Source organism: Schistocerca nitens, chromosome 8 (assembly GCF_023898315.1).
Source record: "Schistocerca nitens isolate TAMUIC-IGC-003100 chromosome 8, iqSchNite1.1, whole genome shotgun sequence".
NCBI classification, from domain to species: domain Eukaryota; kingdom Metazoa; phylum Arthropoda; class Insecta; order Orthoptera; family Acrididae; genus Schistocerca; species Schistocerca nitens.
The window spans coordinates 235,532,479-235,553,756 of record NC_064621.1 but is presented as its reverse complement, the minus strand read 5'-3'; the positions used below and the strand labels follow the sequence as shown (position 1 = coordinate 235,553,756).

The following is a 21,278-nucleotide window of genomic DNA, read 5'->3' as shown; positions in this document are numbered from 1 at the left end:
TGCTTACTATGCTGTGTTGCACGGGATCAGTGGGGAATGTCTGATTTACACTGGACGAACCTGCCATTTTGTATGCTCAAGATATCCAGTTACTTCAATAAACAGGTTAACACGGTCTTACCAGCAGATCTCCGGTCTTCCCCATGTGATCACCGAAAGTTAATAATTATTACAAATGTTTGCAGGAAATTTTCGTCGCACCAAGACTTCGAAATTGCTTGACTGCCTTATGGAATTTAAGTTAAGCTCAATTTAATCAGGAAAGAACAGTATTGAACTGTGTGAATGTGATAAGCCTGCTTTGTGAATGAAAATTCCTTTAATATACACATGTTTTTACTATCCTGATCAGTGAAGCTAAATCAGGCCAGTGTGGAGAGGTTTTTTTAAATTTTAGATCCAACAAAAAGAAATATTAAACACTCACAAATAGAGCCAGGGAAAAATGACTGACTGTATGCCAGTCTTAATTTCTCTAAGACTATCTTCATGGTCCTTAGGCCGGTATTACACTATCAAATTTCTTTGTCAAAGATTTGATCAAAGATGTGATCCAATATTCCGTCCAATATATTTGACAAAGATCTTTGACGTAGCGCTAGAAGGGGTATTACACTGTCATCAAGTTCTTCGTCAAAGTTCAAGATGGCTGACAACAACTTGTTATTAACCGCAGCAGTTGTACGTACCCCAATTGCATTGTGTGCACATGCAGAAAAGAAGTGGGGGGAAAAATGGAACCATACATACGAGGTTGACAGTCTTAAAAGTCCTAGGATTACAACTTGATAATAAATTCAGTTGGGACGAGCACACCACAGAACTGCAGAAAGGCCTTAACAAATCTGTATTTGCAATTCGAGTGTTAGCAGACATAGGCTACATAAAAATGAAAAAGCTTGCATACTTTGCCTACTTTCATTCCATAATGTCATATGGGATAATATTTTGGGGTAAATCTTGAAGTCAAACAAAAGTTTTCAGAGTCCAAAAGCGTGTAATATGTATTATTTGTGGAGTAAATTCACGGACGTCCTACGGAAACATCTTCAAAGAACTGGATATACTAACTACTGCCTCTCAGTATATTTACTTCTTAATGAAATTTGTCGTAAATAATATATCTCTTTTTCCAACAAACAGCTCAGTTCATACATACAATACCAGGAACAAAAATGATCTGCACAAGGACTTAAAAGCACTTACTATGGTTCAAAAAGGGGTCCACTACTCAGGAACACTCATCTTCAATAATTTGCCAGGAAACATAAAAATTTAGTTAGAAATAAAGATAAGTTTAAAAGGAGCCTGAAAAACTTACTACTGGAGCCTGAAAAATTTACTACTGGCCAACTCCTTCTACTACTCCATTGGCGAAATTTTTAATAGAAACAAATGGTGTATTGTATTTATTCATACTATTAGTATTGTTATTTCAGCTTTAAAAAAAAAAAAAAAAAAAAAAAAAAAAAAAAAAAAAAATCGACATGTTCCACATCCACGAGGATCTCCTCAGCACGGATCTATGGAATGAAAAACTAATCTAATCTGGGTGAAGCCGTGGGTTTTACGACGACACGATAAAAGCATTCAACAAAACTTGTTACGTGAGCTTACAGTGGAAGACGTCAAGTCGTACATCAATTACTTAAGAATGGATGAGCATACATTTGTGTATGTGCTCAATGAAGTGTATCCTCATATCACAAAGCACAATATTCACTTAAGAACTGCTACATCTTCAGAAGACAGGCTCACTGTAACACTCCGGTTCCTTGCTACAGGAGAGGGTTATGTTAGGTTAGGTTAGGTTAGGTCAGGTCAGGTCTCCAATCTTCTTAATCTATTTTTGTATTCAGGGTGCCTCACGTTGTAAAGCGCCTCATCAGCTTCAGACATCTTTATTAATTTTGTAGTTGTCGGCACACACCAATTGTATTTACCGGCAATGGTTATAAAAACACTACAGACGACAGAACGCTGCAGCGATGCTAGCGCTCCATGTGGTAACATGTCACATTGCAGTAAACAGAAGACAAGCGGTTTCTTTGATCAAATATACAGCGAGGCCGTAGATTTGATCAAATATTGGACGACATTTGACAAAGTCCCTATTACACTATCAAATATCTTTGACAAAGATATTGGACAAAGATATTTGACAAAGAAATTTGATAGTGTAATACCGACCTTAGGCAAAATGTAAGTTGACAGCAGTAGAATCACTTTGCAGTCACCCTCAAATGCCAGTTCTCTAAATTTTTTCAACAGCGCTCCTTGAAAAGAAGGTTGTCTTCCCTACAGGGATTCCCTTTTGAGTACCTGAAGCATCATCTTAATACTTGCATGGTGTTTGAACCTACTGGTGACAAATCTAGCAGTATGCCTCTGATGTTCTTGCACCTTATCTTCATGGTCTTTAAGTGAAATGTATGTTGATGGCAATAGTGTAGTTCTGCAGTCAACTAACATTTTTCTACAATTAGAGCAAGCTGTCATGCATCACACCAACTACAAATTTTGTCTAAGTCATCTTATATATTCCTACAGTGACTCATATTAGATGGAGCCCACTATTTTGTGTTTGAAGATCATTGTACTTCATACAGATTTGTACAATTTGTTATGAACAAAAGAGAAACTGATTCTGTATTCTTTGAGTATCAACAGTTGGTGGAAAGACAGCCTGGTAATGGGCTTAAAGTTATTAGGACTGTTAAGGAAACAAAATTCATTAATGATCAGTTTCATTGCAAGCAGACTGGCATTGTTCATAAAACTACAAATTCCCACTTATCCTTATCATGAGGACAAGATTAGATTAATTACAGCAAAGACAGAGGCCTTTAAACGATGATTCTTCCACACTCAATATGTGCATGGAACAAGAAGAACCCCTAGTAACTGGTACAATGGGATGTGCCCTCTTTCATGCACTTCACAGTAGTTTGCAGAGTATAGGTGTAGATGTAAATGTAGATGTAAAACTAGGCTGCCCATACACCATAACAGAATGTTAAAGCTGGATGTGAAATACAGTCTATACTGGAAACTGCTTGCACAGGGCATGCTTCTTGGTTCTTACCTAGCAAAGACCCTTTGCACAGAAGCTGTAAACATGGCAGTCTATACAATTAAATCACTGTCCGTGTAAGCCTAATTGTGATAAGATACCTTATGAGAATTTTTTTTGTAGGCAAACATCAGTCAAGCATATGAGGAGGTTCGAGCGAGCGAGCGCCCCCTCCCCCCCTCCCAAACAGTTTCAATCCAGATTTTGAAGGATTGGATTGGATTGTTTGGGGGAGGAGACCAGACAGCAAGGTCATCGGTCTCATTGGATTAGGGAAGGATGGGGAGGGAAGCCGGCCGTGCCCTTTCAAAGGAACCATCCCAGAATTTGCCTGGAGCGATTTACGGAAATCACAGAAAACCTAAATCAGGATGGCCGGATGTGGGATTGAACAGTCATCCTCCCGAATGTGAGTCCAGTGTGCTAGCCACTGCCAAATTTTGAAGCAAATCAAAGAAGATGTAATGGTTGTTTACAATGGTTACTTATCAATTACAGGCTCTACGATTTTATAACAAAGAAAATGGCAGTAAATTCATATCATTATTTGAAAATAGTTTCCCCCACAAGCTATTCAGTAAACAGCCATGCAAAAAACCATGGATCACTAGAGGGGTTGAAGTATCTTGTGAAAGAAAAAAGGAAATGTATCTTTTGGCAAGAACAAATAGGGATCCTGTAGTAGTTGCGTCCTACAAAAACTGCTCAAAATTACTAAGAAAGGTTATTAAAAAATCATGAAACAGGCACATAATGTCAGAAATCAGTGGTTCCAACAAGGCTCTATGGAATGTAGTGGAACGAGAGGCAGGACAACCAGCCACAGAACAAGACAACATCAGTACTGAACAGAATGGAAGGGCTATAAATGATGAGTCACAGGAAGCAAATGCATTTCATAATAACATTTCAACAGCGAAATCACAGACTACGTTGAAAATGTAAGTCTCACAAAATTCAATCATATGAATGTATAACGAACTTCTCCTTCTGGAATTAAGCAAATTATTCATTCTCTCAAAAATAAAAGCTCATCTGATCCTGATAGTGTTTCCAATAGAGCACTAAAGATTTGCTCCCATGTAATAAGTCCAGTCTTATCTGAAATATGTAATGCATCACTAATTCAATAACTCTAGGTATTTTTCCAGAGAGACTAAAATATGCCTCTGTTAAACCCCTGTTTAAGAAAGGTGGTAAGAGAGATGTCAATAACTATTGACCTGTTTCACAGCTGGTATCATCCTCAAAAAGGATTAAGAACATTACATATTCTAGAATAGCATTACGTATTCTAGAATAGTATCTCACCTCACCAACAACAGTACCCTCAGCAAATCAAGGGTTGCACTACTGAGACTGTCATTTACATATTCATTCACCAGATTTTACAAGCATTAAATAATAAAATAATGCCGGCTGGTATTTAATTTTTCTGAGACATCTCTCAGGCATTTGACTGTGTAAATCACAGTATTCGCCTACATAAATTGATGATTTTTTTTGTGGGGCTGATGGCATAGCCAACCAATGGATAATATCATATCTAACCAAAAGAATGCTGAAAGTTGTACTTAGTAATTCAAGCAATATAGTCCATGGACAAAATTCTGACTGGGAAGGAATCACTTATGGGGCTCCCCAATGTTCAATATCAGGTCCACTACCGTTCCCCACACATGTAAATGATCTTCCGTCTACTATACAACCAGAAGAATTAGTTCTTTTTGCAGATGACTAATATTGCAATTCAATCCAAGCATATGTATAGAAACAGAAGAAATGGTAAACCAAATTCTTGAAAATATCATTGACTGGTTTTCTGCAAATAGTCTCACCCTCAATAAAAAAACACGAAGTATTCAGTTCTACACATCTAATGGTACTACACCAATGATAAGTGCAACACATGGTGAGGAAATAATAAATACATAAACAGGGTGGAAACTTCAAATTTCTTTTCAGGGTCCATATTTATGAGAATTTAAATTGGAAAAAACACATTTTGGAACTCCTAAAACAACTTACTTCAGGCACATTTGTGCTTAGAATCATTGGAAATCTTGGGGAGACAAAAATCAGTAAGCTGACATATTTTGCATATTTTCATTGAATTATTTCCTATGCAATAATGTTTTGGGTAACTCATCTTTAAGAGAGAGAGTCTTCATTGTACAAAAACGTGCTGTAAAAATAATATGTGGCACCCACCCATGATCATCTTGTAGACATCTGTTTAATGATGTCTGGCATTATGACTACTTATACACATTATATTTACTCCCTCATAAAATTTGTTGTAAATAATCCAGTACAGTTCAAAAAGAACAATGAGGTATATAATTACAATATCAGAAGGAAAGAGACATTAATTACTCCTAATTAAGGTTGTCTTGAGCACAAAAAGGGGTGCAGAATGCTGCAACAGAAAATTTTGTTCGCTTACCCAATGATATAAAAAATCTGACAGACAGCAAAGTAAAATATGAAAACAAAGTGAGAAAGTTTCTCCTTGACAACTCCTACTCCATAGAAGAATTTCTATTGCTGTAATGTGTAAATGGTGGTGGGTAGGGATGACTAACTCACATACGTATATCTTTTTGTTTTTATAGTAAAAATAAAATAAAACTTTGAAAAGTTCAGAATGTAACCGTATGTAAACGATGTGAATGTAAAATGACTCGTTCCACATCACCATGCTCCATTGTGCAAAATGATCAATGGAACATGTGACTAACTAACTAACTAACTACTAACTGTTTCATGAGACAGTCTTCAACTAAACTGGCACAGGGTATTCTACAGAACTCAAGGCCTACAACATTATATATGATTAAAACGTCCCAATATTTGCGAAGATGATAAAGTTGCTTAAGACACAAGGACCCTATGCTAACAAGGAAGTTGCTCAACAAGGAATGAGCCTTAGAAATCGTGATTAACTTTGCCCTACAGTTGGTTTGCAATATTATGTAGCTTGCACAAGTCACTTATGAGCCACAAACTTTCAAGGAGTCGATGGCATGCAGAGACTGAGAAGCGGTACAAAACAATGATCAATGAAATGTACTCATTGATCCTCCATAGAACTGGGGAAAAAGAGAAATGAGAAAAAATATCATAACTGAACATCACAGCAGTGTAACTACTTACATTATATATAATAAAAAAAGTACCATACCAGCCTTTTGTCCTGAAGATTAGACAGCTGCAAATTCAACAATATTCAGGAGTAAAGGAAAGACGAAAAATTAGGATTTAATTTTACGTCAACAACAAGTTCATAAGAGAGATACTCAATAGTGAAATGTGAGAAATATAAGAGAAATCATTCAGGATACCACAAATGTGACATTTCAAGAAGTGACACAATGACCAAATGTGTGTAACTCACACGAAGTAATTTGTTTTTCTGACTCATGAACGCTACGTACAAAACTGACTAACATAAGGTAACAAGATAGCATTATGGGAATGGAAATAAAAAACTGATTATATCTGTCAGTCTGATTATATCTGTCATATTGGAATATAGTGCTTACAAAACCAATTTTTTACCCAATGATATTTCAGCGCGACATATAATAGTAACAAACAGTACAGTGTCTACATTCTACAAAATTATTTTATATATGAGGTTCTCACTTGATAAGAGCATTGTGATCCCTGTGTGCTCGCTCCCTGAATTCTTCCAGTGCTGCATATTGCTGTTCCTGAAAACAACGAACAGCTTCATCAATCCGTAAGGTCTCCTGTTGAATCACATCCGCCAATTGCTGCTGCAATGCTGATATGGCTGTCTTTGTTCCGGTAGGCTGCTGTGAAGCTGAAACACAACAAAGAAATTCCATCTAGAATAAATTATAATACATATTTTACTCAGCATTATACTGATCTACAACACCATGTGCCAGCTGTTGGAAGACAATGTTATCTCAGAAATTACGAATGGGGCTTAGAATCCCTTCCAGTTCAGTTACTTCCACATTTCACTATGCCAGACATGTTGTCTTATCATGGTGAATGGCACATGTTTTTCGTCAGACTAGTAAGTTTTTGGCTTCACAAATTGTACAGCAACAGAAAATGCAGTTTATTCTGTCGTGTGTAAGGCTGTTACAAGACTAAATGACAAGTTCAGGCCACCAGGTGTCGTCTTCGACTCAACAAAAAAATTTAACTGTTTGGGCCAAGTTCTACTTCGCCTCTAATATTGGTATCTAGAAAAGGGTATTCACAAAGTTTTTCTTCAGTGTTAATGAACCCAATACAAATTGTAATCTGAATGGGTTGCTGTAAACAGATGGAGGTGATGATGAGGGATGATCACAGAATTTTGATTTTTATCCACCAATTTTCTTGCTATATATTAACAACCTGCCATGAAATATGATAGATGACTAAAAAAATCTAATTGTATATTAAACAAGTATCATTATGGCACTGTATATAACTTAAAGAGTTTTTTGCCGTATTGTATAACTCTTAAGTACATACTATGCCAAATCCCAATGCATGGTGGTTTCTAATTAGTGTTTGTGAATCTGTTTATGTACTGACTCATATCAAAATTAAGTAATCTAAGCTCATATTTGCATGTGTACTGTGGTAAAAATAAATAAATAAATACAGTTTTCAAAACATAAAATCCTTAGCTCTTTAACATTCATCAGCTATTAATTTCAGGCTAAGGTGAAGGGGTTCGGCACCTTCTGATGTCCATCTCTTTCCAAAGCTGGTAAATGCTTTTTTGATACTGTGAATATCTTACATTAACACCTTCACTCTTTCTTCTTCTGACTTTTTTGATAAGTTCTATGTATAATCTATGAATAATTTGCTGTTCTTTTATTATTTCCCAATATATCTTATGGTAATACACGAGGGGTGGACGGATACACTACAACAAAACTGCCTATACAGGACTGGCATGTCACAGTTTCCTTCTCACTATTATTAGAGCTTTCTATACTTGTCAGTACATAGATAATGTTTCGCAAAAGCCTCACGAGTTCTGCTGCCTGAGTGTCACCTAGTCTTCTGCTATTTTCTACAACGTATCCCAACCTACTCCTCAAGGAATAACTAATATTCAGAAAAGTTAGGAACAGTTATCACTTTTAAATGCTGTATCAGCAGAACTAGAATTTACCCTCCTGAAGGCAAGTAATAGCCAACCAATCTCTATAATTTCAACAAAATTTCTGTTATTTGAAGGGGGATAGAGAATATGATAAATCTGCTTTGGCCCACAATATGACAAACTTAATGATTTACATACAAAGAAAGGAAAAACATAGTGCAACTTTTTAAATACCTGACTAGAAATTCTTACCAGAATCTAGATTTTTCTTCCTTGTGTTTTGAATAACAAAATATTTGATCAAAGCAACAAGCGGTGGCAGAGGAACACACACACGAAACAAGCTTTTACGTATGCAAGCTTTTGGAGCTGGGCTCCTTCTTCTAGCAGAAGTGTTGAAGGTGAAGAAAGAGGCATGAAAGAAAAGGACTGGAGAGGTTTAGGAAAAGGAAAGAGTTTGAAAAGTCACCCGGAACCCTGGGTCAGGACAGACTTACCGTATTGGATGAGAAGGAAAGACATTGTTGAGGACTGCACCAGACGCGATTTGAAAAACCTGAGAGCTTAAATCTGGAGGACAGGGTAATATGCGAGACAGAAATTACTGCTAAAACATTGTGCACAACTTACTAAGAGAGAAAAGCTAAGTGCATTGTATGTAACAGATGCACAAGGGGGACGGCGAAAAATATACACGTCAGAAATGAAAGGAGTAGAAAACTAAAACAGAAGGAAGAAAGGAGTAGTTACTGCGAAGAAATGCTGAGACAGAATAAATTAATGTAAATTAAGGCCAGGCGAGTGGCAAGAACCAAGGACATGTTGTAGTGCACAAGGAGCATAGGGTCTGACAAGGATATTATGGTGATTGGGATGGTGACGAAAAGCAATTCTACATGGAGTGGGCAAAATCTCAGAATGGACCTCATTTCAGGGCATGATTTTAGGAGGTCACAGCCTTGTCGAAGTAGCTGATTAATACATCCAAGACAAAGACAATACTAAATGACAATGGTTGTCTGGGGTACGAAGAAAAACTAAAAACATGTAAAAAAAAATCAATACAATTATGTAAATGATGTGACTTCACAAATTTCTGCCTGTCAGGACTGTTACTTACTCACTATGCTACAGAACCACATACCATTCATGTAGCTTCATATTTATTAATTTACAGGTTCAGTCGCAACAATGATGCAATTTGTATGAATCTTATCTACTGTAGGCTGACCCTGTGATGATGATAACTGAATATGTGATGACAAATTGTGTCTTGTGCTAAATAGTATAGTATGGTAGTGTTTGACTTGTGCTGTGTATGAAACAAGTTTATCTTGTTACCACCTTAGTGCATTTGTTGTTGTTTGTATGTAATTAAGTCTGATGAAATGTGAAATAAAAGAGGCAAGCACCAAGATTCAGGGCCCAATTACACCAGGAGAGTAAGTTGGAAAGTAAGTTGGAAGTAAATGCATCATTTGTTGTGGCAGTTTGGCAATGGTAGATAGTTCAAGTGTGATGTTGAGTGTTCTGATTTGAGGAAACCAGCACCTCTGTTTACTGGAGTTACTATACAGAGCAGTACTTTTACACACACACACACACACACACACACACACACAAAAATCACATAATCTGCTGATGCATCAAGCACTGTAGTGCAGTGGTTAAGACAATGGACTCCCATTAGGTAGGAGAGTGGCTCAAATTTATGTTTTTGTGGCTTCCCTAAATCAGTCAATGCAAATGTCAGGTTGATTCATTTGAACATGACATGGCCGATTTCCTACCGCCCTCGTTCAATGTCAACTTGCACTCCATGCCTAACGAAGTAGTCATCAATTGCATGTTGAGCCCCCATCTTCCTGATGTCCCTGATAATTTATATCAGTACTGCTGAGGAAATCATTGAATATAAAACTAATTAGGCCCTTTTCAGATGCAATTCAGAAGGTGGAAATATGTTTATAAGACACTATGATAAGTAAACAAAATTATGTTTGTAAATTACAGCAACCATATGAGAGCAGTTCATCACTAACTCACCTGAAAAATTCAGGGCCTTGGAATTTGCATTTTCAGCACTGCAATTGACAATTATTCGAAATGCTGGTGAACAGTTTTCAGAGTCTTTCAGAGCACTTATCTCTGCCTGGTCCGTCTGGAAAGCAATGAAGTATTACATAGTCGCTTCCAATATTTCACTTTTTGGTCTTCATAACAACAACAAAATAACTGCCAAGATCAATTAATAACACTACACTGTAAATGCAATTGTGTGGATAGTACCTTCCTAAACTAAATCCTAAAATCTGTGTTTGAAGACATGCATATCATAATCCAGGCTTTTAAAAATTAAATGGTTAACGTGAAAGGTAAATTTTGTAGTCTCTACTTGATGTGCTTAATCCATCCCTTGATATTTCACCATTATATTATTTCATTAATAACTATACAATTGATATCCATTTTTTCTCATCATATTTGCAATTAACAAAGCACATAAGAATATGCAACCTAACTCATTTTTCTTTTATGTTATGACAGTACAGCTTGTCCTCAACCTGAATGTTTGTTTGAATAGCACAATGTTTTAATAGGCTTGGTCTGGTAGGAGTTGGAATGCTCGTTTCTTCCTCCGATCTTTGAACTGATATACTCAGTCAGTTAAAGAGGCATTTACAGTTTAACAAGGGGTCTGAATCGCAGTGCAACTCTGAGCATTTTCACACAAAGGTGTTAGGATTGATAAGTGAAAGAAAATAAACTTAAGACCTACCAGAGAGCATTGGATTGGTTGCTGACAAAGATCCACTGATCTTCTGAGTCAATGACATGGCGTCATACCATTGTTCAATAAATGCCACAGCATCACAGAGCTACATCATGCAATGAGCCCCTGTCCTTCCTACAGGTGAATCTCTCTGGTCTGAGTACCTTACCTGACACGACCCAACCTCGCCCCCCCCCCCCCACCCCAACCCACAACCTGAAGACATAGTAGAGCCAAAGATGATTAAAGATTCATACTGACTCCTAACTGAAATTGTTGTTGTTGTGGTCTTCAGTCCTGAGACTGGTTTGATGCAGCTCTCCATGCTACTCTATCCTGTGCAAACTTCTTCATCTCCCAGTACCTACCGCAACCTACATCCTTCTGAATCTGCTTAGTGTATTCATCTCTCGGTCTCCCTCTATGATTTTTACCCTCCACGCTGCCCTCCAATACTATATTGGTGATCCCTTGATGCCTCAGAACATATCCAACCAACCGATCCCTTCTTCTAGTCAAGTTGTGCCACAAATTTCTCTTCTCCCCAAACCCATTCAGTACTTCCTCATTAGTTATGTGATCTACCCATCTAATCTTCAGCATTCTTCTGTAGCACCACATTTTGAAAGCTTCTATTCTCTTATTGCCCAAACTATTTATCGTCCACGTTTCACTGCCATACATAGCTACACTCCATACAAATACTTTGAGAAACGACTTCCTGACACTTAAATCTATACTTGATATTAACAGATTTCTCTTCTTCAGGAACGCTTATCCTTGTCATTGCCGGTCTACATTTTATATCCTCTCTACTTCGACCATCATCAGTTATTTTGCTCCCCAAATAGCAAAACTCCTTTACTACTTTAAGTGTGTCATTTCCTAATCTAATTCCCTCAGCATCACGCAACTTAATTCGACTACATTCCATTATCCTCGTTTTGCTTTTGTTGATGTTCATCTTATATCCTCCTATCAAGACACTGTCCATTCCGTTCAACTGCTCTTCCAAGTCCTTTGCTGTCTCTGACAGAATTACAATGTCATCGGCAAACCTCAAGGTTTTTAGTTCTTCTCCATGGATTTTAATACCTACTCCAAATTTTTCTTTTGTTTCCTTCACTGCTTGCTCAATACACAGATTGAATAACATCAGGGAGAGGCTACAACCCTGTCTCACTCCCTTCCCAACCACTGCTCCCCTTTCATGTCCCTCGACTCTTATAACTGCCATCTGGTTTCTGTACAAATTGTAAATAGCTTTTCGCTCCCTGTATTTTACCCCTGCCACCTTCAGAATTTGAAAGAGAGTATTCCAGTCAACATTGTCAAAAGCTTTCTTTAAGTCTACAAATGCTAGAAACGTAGGTTTGCCTTTCCTTAATCTATTTTCCAAGATAAGTCGTAGGGTCAGTATTGCCTCACGTGTTCCAATATTTCTACGGAATCCAAACTGATCTTCCCCGAGGTTGGCTTCTACTAGTTTTTCCATTCGTCTGTAAAGATTTCGCGTTAGTATTTTGCAGCAGTGGCTTATTAAACTGATAGTTCGGTAATTTTCACATCTGTCAACACCTGATTTCTTTGGGATTGGAATTATTATATTCTTCTTGAAGTCTGAGGGTATTTCGCCTGTCCCATACATCTTGCTCACTAGATGGTATAGTTTTGTTAGGCCTGGCTCTCCCAAGGCTGTCAGTAGTCCTAATGGAATGTTGTCTACTCCCACGGCCTTGTTTCGACTCAGGTCTTTCAGTGCTCCGTCAAACTCTCCATGCAGTATCATATCTCCCATTTCATCTTCATCTACATCCTCTTCCATTTCCATAACGTTGTCCTCAAGTACATTGCCCTTGTATAGACCCTCTATACTCTCCTTCCACCTTTCCCTTCTTTGCTTAGAACTGGGTTTCCATCTGAGCTCTTGATATTCAAACAAGTGGTTCTCTTCTCTCCAAAGCTCTCTTTAATTTTCCTGTAGGCAGTATCTATCTTACCACTAGTGAGACAAGCCTCTACATCCTTACATTTGTCCTCTAGCCATCCCTGCATAGCCATTTTGCACTTCCTGTCGATCTCATTTTTGAGACGTTTGTATTCCTTTTTGCCTGCTTCATTTACTGCATTTTTATATTTTCTCCTTTCATCAATTAAATTCAATATTTCTTCTGTTACCCAAGGATTTCTTCTAGCCCTCGTCTTTTTACCTACTTGATCCTCTGCTGCCTTCACTACTTCATCCCTCAAAGCTACCCATTCTTCTTCTACTGTATTTCTTTCCCCCATTCCTGTCAACTGTTCCCTTATGCTCTCCCTGAAACTATGAACAACCTCTGGTTTAGTCAGTTTTGCAGTTTCTTCAGTTTTAATCTACAGGTCATAACCAATACATTGTGGTCAGAGTCCACATCTGCCCCTGGAAATGTCTTACAATTTAAAACCTGGTTCCTAAATCTCTGTCTTACCATTATATAATCTATCTGAAACCTGTCAGTATCTCCAGGCTTCTTCCATGTATACAACCTATTTTCATGATTCTTGAACCAAGTGTTAGCTATGATTAAGTTCTGCTCTGTACAAAATTCTACAAGGCGGCTTCCTCTGTCATTTCTTACCCCCAATCCATATTCACCTACTATGTTTCCTTCTCTCCCTTTTCCTACTTCCGAATTCCAGTCACCCATGACTATTAAATTTTCATCCCCCTTCACTATCTGAATAATTTCTTTTATTTCATCATACATTTCTTCAATTTCTTCGTCATCTGCAGAGCTAGTTGGCATATAAACTTGTACTACTGTGGTAGGCGTGGGCTTTGTATCTGTCTTGGCCACAATAATGTGTTCACTATGCTGTTTGTAGCAGCTTACCCGCATTCCTATTTTCCTATTCATTATAAAACCCACTCCCGCATTACCGCTATTTGATTTTGTGTTTATAACCCTGTAGTCACCTAACCAGAAGTCTTGTTCCTCCTGCCACCGAATTTCACTAATTCCCACTATATCTAACTTTAACCTATCCATTTCCCTTTTTAAATTTTATAACCTACCTGCCCAATTAAGGGATATGGCATTCCACGCTCCGATCCGTAGAACGCCAGTTTGCTTTCTCCTGATAACGACATCCTCTTGAGTAGTCCCCGCCTGGAGATCCGAATGGGGGACTATTTTACCTCCGGAATATTTTACCCAAGAGGACGCCATCATCATTTAACCATACAGTAAAGCTGCATGCCCTTGGGAAAAATTACGGCTGTAGTTTCCCCTTGCTTTCAGCCGTTTGCAGTACCAACACAGCAAGGCTGTTTTGGTTAGTGTTACAAGGCCAGAGCAGACAATCGTCCAGACTGTTGCCGCTGCAACTACTGAAAAGGCTGCTGCCCCTCTTCAGGAACCACGCGTTTGTCTGGCCTCTCAACAGATACCCCTCCGTTGTGGTTGCACCTACGGTACGGGTATCTGTATCGCTGAGGCACGCAAACCCCCCCACCAGCGGCAAGGTCCATGGTTCATGGGGAAGGTAACTGAAATTAGATGAATATATTTATCGCATCTGCAAGAGGACAGAACTGTCAGGTGGAAACTGACTGATGCCTATACAATAATTTTTTTCATCAAGGTATTCACTAGCAACTAATTTTTTGTTCCCTTCCTTTCACATACTTTACATCTCATCAAAAGTGTGACCTCATATCGGTATATCAATCATATTCCAAAAATACAGAAAAAGTATTCACGTTAATGGGTAACACAAATTCTTAAGCCCTCTTTACACTGGGGCGAATGGAAACAAATACCAGTGAATACACATTTGCAAATAATTCATCAGCGTTCATTATAATTTGCTTAATCTGTGACCAAGTTTTTACACTAGAGGGAACAGAAATCAACACAAGATTGTGAACACAGCCTATGAACATTGCTTTATGTCACTAATAATTGGCACACAGGATATAACACTGAACTACAGCCACAATGCAAAACTTTGATAATCAGATAATGTGTGGGTTTCAATTTATACATAATGCGGAAAGTGTGGAGGTAGTGCACTTAGCACTGAATCATAGCTCCAGCTTTCCTTAGCTTAGTCAAAAACTTTGCACATTCATTGATTTGTCACTTTTTGCTGGTTTCTTATTATAACCGAGGAGGAAATTTAAAACCTGAACACTAATTACCAACAACCAAGAGAACCTGAAGAACAGGTAGTTTTTATACTTTTGTTATTAGCAACCAAAGACATTTACGTAAGCGACTGTTTCTCATTTCAACAGCTGCTATAAATCAGAATTTCTAGGAATAGGCTACTTGGTCAAGTCTGCTATATTGTTTTTCACTGGGCAGATAACATAATCCCAGGTAAATCACTATTATTTTTTATCAAAAATAATTAACATAATAGTGAGATATCACTCAAATAATTACAGAGACCATGAACATAAGCAATAATAATAACATATTTTCAATTTTAATTGGCATAACTGATAAGTATTTGCATTTGGTTACTTTCAAGGAAATTTATTGTGCCTTACCTTGTTAATATAAAGACATACAAATCTTGTGCTTATTTCACTTCGTTCTCACCTGATACGATGATCTAATGAATTTATAATCTTTTTCACGTCCCCAGTAGGATCTTTAAGCACTTGAGCAATTTTCTACTAATCACATCTCCGTGTCTTCAGAATTTGTGCTGTGGATCTCTTTGATCCCACAAGCAAGTGGGATACCTATACCCTTCTATCAGCAACATTACATTCTCTTCGCACCTCTCCATCACTTGTGCAACACATGCCAATAACAACAAAAGGGGTTTTAGGTGTTAACTGGAAGTCATACATTATAGATAAGCTTAAATATTTATGTTTGAGCCCTGGAAATTTTGAATTACGGATAGTAAGCATACTCTGAAGATGGGAAGGTCACAAAGTTGACTTACTTTTCCTACTTCCATTCACTAATGTCTCATGGCATCACAATTTAAAGCAACTCTTCCCTGAGGAAGAAAGTGTTCACTTAACAAAAATATATATTATGAATAGTATGTGGAGACCACTAAAGAACCACTAGTAGATAGCTCTAAGCAACTGGGCATACTGACAATAGCCGTGTTACTTCTACATCCGTACTCCGCAATCCACTATGAAGTATTTCCCAATTTATCACATATTAGTGTTTATTGCTGTTACATTCACATATGGAGCAAAGGAAGAATGACTGCTTAGTGTCCCTGTGTCCACTGTAATCAGTCTAATATTGTGTTCACAATCCCTACAGGAGCAATACCTAGGAACCCGTAATATAGTCTTACATCTGTCACTTCGTCCAGGTTCTTAAAATTTTGTAAGTTGGCTGTCACGGGATAGTCAGTGTCTATCATCAAGATTTGCTGAGTCAGGTTGTCCAATATTTCTATGATGTTATGCTGTGTGTCGAAGAAGCCTGTTAATATGCATACATTCAATACCACCTGGTAGTCCTACTTAGTACAGGTCACACACTTTTTGTAATCAGCCTCCTTTGTAGACTGACTGCATTTTCCCATATTCTGCAAGCCACCCTGTGGTGTATGGCAAAAGGTACTTTGTACACCATTGTCACAGTCATGTTATTGTATAACATGGACATTCATTTATGTATGTGCAGTATGTTACATTTGTACATTGAGAGTCTACTGTCAAGACCAGGACAAAGTACTGATCATCTTCAGATCTACAATTTGTCTTATTGTTTCTAGGGGTGCAATTTCTGCTCCACCAAGACTCTCCGTACTGTATTCTTTGAAGTGACAATTTAATGATAATCAGTTTGCACTGATTCATCTGTTGAAATTTTCAAGTACTTTGTAAGACAACAGGTACTATTTTTTCTTTATATTCTTTTGTCATCTCCAAAAAGTACAAAATTTGTATTTTCAGACAGTGCAAGTGCAATATCATTGATGTTTATCATAAACAACAGAGGACTCAAAATAGATGGTTGGTTAGTTGGGGGTTAAGGCACTAAACAAGGAGGTTATTAGTCATTCAGCCCAGGGGTAGTTCATCTGGCATTAGTAATGTCCACCAGGAATGTGTTCTGATGATGAAAGTACATAGAAGCGGTAAGTACGATTGAAACAATGAAGGAAATGCTGATGCCAAAGCTGAGGAATAATTTACTGAGAAGTCAGGTCACCAAATACGGTCTCCCAGGACTCATCCGTGGTGAGAAACTCCACCGCATTCACCCCCTGACAACCCAATTAAGGACAAAGACAGTTATAGAGCAAATAATACCTTTCAGTGGGGAGATTCAGAACAGTAAAAGTGAGGAGGCTAAAAATGTAGTGAGCATCAGTTGGACTGTCAATAACAAAAGCAAGACGAGAGAAACAGGTAAGGCAGCAGACATGTGTCCCAGACACACTGCACACAACACATGCTGTTCTATCCACAGCTATACCACAGCTGATCCATTACAGTCAAGATGTTAAAGAGTACTCATAATAGCATGCTAACACTAAAATAGAAAATACGATCACCAGAAACAGAAGCTAACTGCATCTGAATGCAATTAAAACAGAGTAAAAGAGGGATGAAGAGGCAGCTGGCAAAGTTGGTAGGCTTGGGGACCCCTAGGTGCACCGTGCAGCGGGAGAAGCCCTAACCCCAATCACCCTGCCCTGCTCTGAAGGTAGTTAAAAAAGTCTTATATCTGAGAATAAAAACCTCTATCACGGAGAAAAGTGGGAACCAGTTCAACAGTCTGAATTGTCTGCCAATATTAGAGGCAAGGAATTCAAAGATCACACTTAGTATGGAGGGCCACGAGGAGGGTGCATTCCACCAATATATTAGTACAGTCTTTAAGGCTCTTTAAGGAAAGAGGAGTGCCATGTAGCAGTAGTTCCATTTGCCAGTGAGCAGAGACCTTATCTGCATCTGGGACTCTCAAAGCAAGTATGGGGTGAGGTAGCACTTCTCTAGCCAAATGGTCAGCTAGTTCCTTCCCTGGTATACTCAAATGTCCTGGGACCTAGAGAAAGACAACTGAGCAGGCAGTACAACTAAGCCCACAGAGGAGTTCATGAACAGCAGCTATCACAGAGTGACAACAAACAGTGATAAACGGCCCAAAGACTGCTCACTGAGTCACTGCAAATAAAAATTTGGTCAAGAGAGGCTTGTTTAATAAAATGTAGGGCTCTGATAATGCCTATCTGTTGTGCCATAGAATCACAAGTTCCAGGTAACAAATGTTCTTCCTGAACAGCAGGAGATTTAGAAGCATATTCCATCCAATCAATGGTTTTAGATCTGTCAGTGTAAATGACAGTAGCACCATGATACCTTTGGGGAACTGAAAGATCATGGGTCCATTAAGCTTTAGGACCATGGAATAGATCGGTCCTACTTTCAGCTGGTCAGACATAGGTCTCTAGCCCATTCATGGCAATCAGGAAGAGTATGACACTCGGCATGTGTCCTTGTGGGATGTAATTCTCTTACACTTGTTAAGGGCTAGGTGAAGCACCACCTCTAGCCCAGAACTACTGGTGGGATAAAATCTGACAAATAAATATCAGTAAGGAGCCTTGAAAGCTCCTATCGTGGAGGATAAGTAAAACGTGATCGTGCCAAATGGTGTTGTATGCCTTAAGTAGGGCAGAAAAGACTGTGATGAGCTGCTGGCGGTTAGAAAAAGCCAAGCTAATCAGATGATTGTGAATAATTCCTCCCAGAAACCACTCTGGAAAAAAAAAAAAAAAACACTTCAAGCAGTTTTTACAGCATGTTGGTGAGGCCAGTCAGTCAGTAATTGTCAACAGACACTGGCTTTTTGCCTGGCATAAGGAGAGGGATGATGAAACTATTTTAGCATTGTGAAAGGAAGAGATCTTCGAAAGAAGAACAGTAGGACACATGTAGTAGATGCAGCCATACCATGAGACAAGGCCAGAGCCTACAGCAGTTCTCAGTCACTTCAGGGTTCATTATATAATTTGGCTTGGTCGGTGGACGAGGGGGATGAAACATAGGGGAGTGTGCTCAACTTTGTTTCTGGACTAGAAAGGTAGCCGAGTCAGAAGATGATGCTGATGCTGTCCCAGAAATGGTTGCTAGGTGTTCAGCAAGAACTGATGCATTGGTACAAAACCTGCCCTGAAGGACGAGACCCAGAACAGTAGTTGATCTTTGACAACCCAGATCACTACGCAATTTGCCCCATGCCTGGGAGGAAGAGGCATATGGTCCCAAATAGGAGACATAGGGTTTCCAGCATTCCTTCTTATTGCACTAAATTAGGTGATGGGTCTTAGCGAGGATGACGGCCTGTGAAAGATGCCACATGTGGTGTTGCGGGCCCTACAATGATTCTGAATAACTGTTGTAATGTCTCTGGTCCACCATGGGAATGGCCGGTGGCAGAAAGCATCTGAAGGAAGACGAATAAAAGTTCCAGCGGTGCAGGTTATTGAACTGGAGTCATATCCCACAACCTCGTCAGAGCAACCTGACAATGAGGGTTGGAGGTAGCAGCAGAAGTATGTAACTGCCTACTGGCTCTTCGAAAAACCAATTGTGGTAACTGGTATGTCAGGCAGTGGCAAAAAAGTAACAGGATTACCAGGAATTGATCACTATCACAAAGATCATACTGGAGTGACCAATGTCGCAAAGCCAGAAGATTGGGGGGAAGAGATCGTAAGATTGGTAAGCCAAAAATGTGCCATGAGCAGCACTGAAGTGCATAGCAGTACTGCCATTGAGGAGGCATAGAACAAGACCAGAATGAAACTGAAACTTCCTGACAGATTAAAACTGTGTGCCAGACCAAGACTCAAACTCGGGACTTTTGCCTTTCGCGGGCAAGTGCTCCACCAGTTGAGCTGCCAAAGCACGACTCACGCCCCGTCCTCACAGCTTTAATTCCGCCAGTACCTCGCCTCCTACTTTCCAAACTATGCAGAAGCTCTCCTGCGAACCTTGCAGAACTATCACTCCTCGAAGAAAGGATATTGCGGAGACATGGCTTAGCCACAGCCTGGGGGATGTTTCCAGAATGAAATTTTCACTCTGCAGCGGTGAGTGCGCTGATATGAAACTTCCTGGTGGATCAGATAACATTCTTATTGTATGCTTCAGTAGAACAAGTACTTTGTTGACTTTAGCTTAACAGTCCCAGAGGATTATGCCATAGGGAACTTTTGAGAGAAAGTATGCAAAATTACGCCACAGAACAGTTCTGTTAACTTATACATGTGCTGATGCCAACTCAGTTTATTATCTGTCTTGATTTTCAGGAACATTACTCATGTAGCTTCATCTAGTGTGTGCCCATTCATTTCTATTTCTGATATCTGTAAGACATTTTGAGCTGTTTGAGATTGCATACTATGAGTTTTTGTAATATTAAAAGAAAACCAGTTGTAAACTTGGACATTATTCTCCTGCTTGTGTCTGATATGAACATGTTTTGGCCATTTATTAGTACCCATGTGTCATCAGCAAATACCACAGTTTTTTAAGTGAGCAAAGTACCAAATCTTGTGGGCAACTAAATATAATGTTTCCCCATATTATATTTACATATTAGTGTAAGTCTATTCCATTAAATATTCTCCCTTCTGGCGTATGAATGTAGTTCACGCCTCTTTAGGAATGGGCTTTGACACTTTTCAACTTAGGTAGTGGTTTGTAAAGTCTAGCTGGCTTGAGAAATGCAAACAAGAAATTTACATGCCTAAATGGTTGATAATGGTCTTTCTATTAAACGAACTGGTTGAAATCCAACTAAAATAAGGAATGAAAATGAAAGCAAAATCCTGCAAAACATAGGTAGGCCTATAATATTTAGATCACAGTTTTGAGCAGTTGGGTGTCTGAGTTATTGTGTGTGTGAATGTATGAACTTCTACTACAGACAGATAAAAAGCTCAAAAACTAGTGTCAATACTATTGTTTCTTAAGTGTTTCTATGTGCAATGCATCTTATGTATTTTTTCCAGGAATTTCCATTATTGTTATATTTGCATAAGCAGTTTTTTCAACAGGTGGGATTTGTACAATGAATATGCAGTAAAGAATAACATTACTATGTTCTATGCTGGATGAGAAATCTGAGAAATAAAATCCAACACCTACCAAATTTTTTAAAGAGTACAAAAGCAGTGCAGATAACACATAAAGGAAAGCTGAAGGAAACAAGAAGGACGGTCAGGGTTTAATGTCTTGTCAAAAGCAGAGTCATCAGAGACAGACGGTAAGTTCAGTGAAACAAATATGGGGGCTTTAGGCACAGCCTTTTCAAGGAACTATCCCAGCATTCAATGGAAGTGATTTAATATAACCATAGAAA

General features: G+C 38.6%; 1 protein-coding gene across 1 annotated transcript in view; it reads right to left on the bottom strand.

The window, feature by feature from the left end:
- LOC126199250 (uncharacterized) overlaps window positions 1-21,278 on the bottom strand; it is a 48,375-nt gene that overhangs the window by 23,525 nt on the left and 3,572 nt on the right. The window contains exons 3-4 of the mRNA XM_049936045.1: window positions 10,206-10,320; window positions 6,722-6,902 (exon numbers count right to left, since the gene is read on the bottom strand). Of these exons, the coding sequence (XP_049792002.1) occupies window positions 6,722-6,902; window positions 10,206-10,320 (296 nt within the window). The remainder of the gene's footprint in view (window positions 1-6,721; window positions 6,903-10,205; window positions 10,321-21,278) is intronic.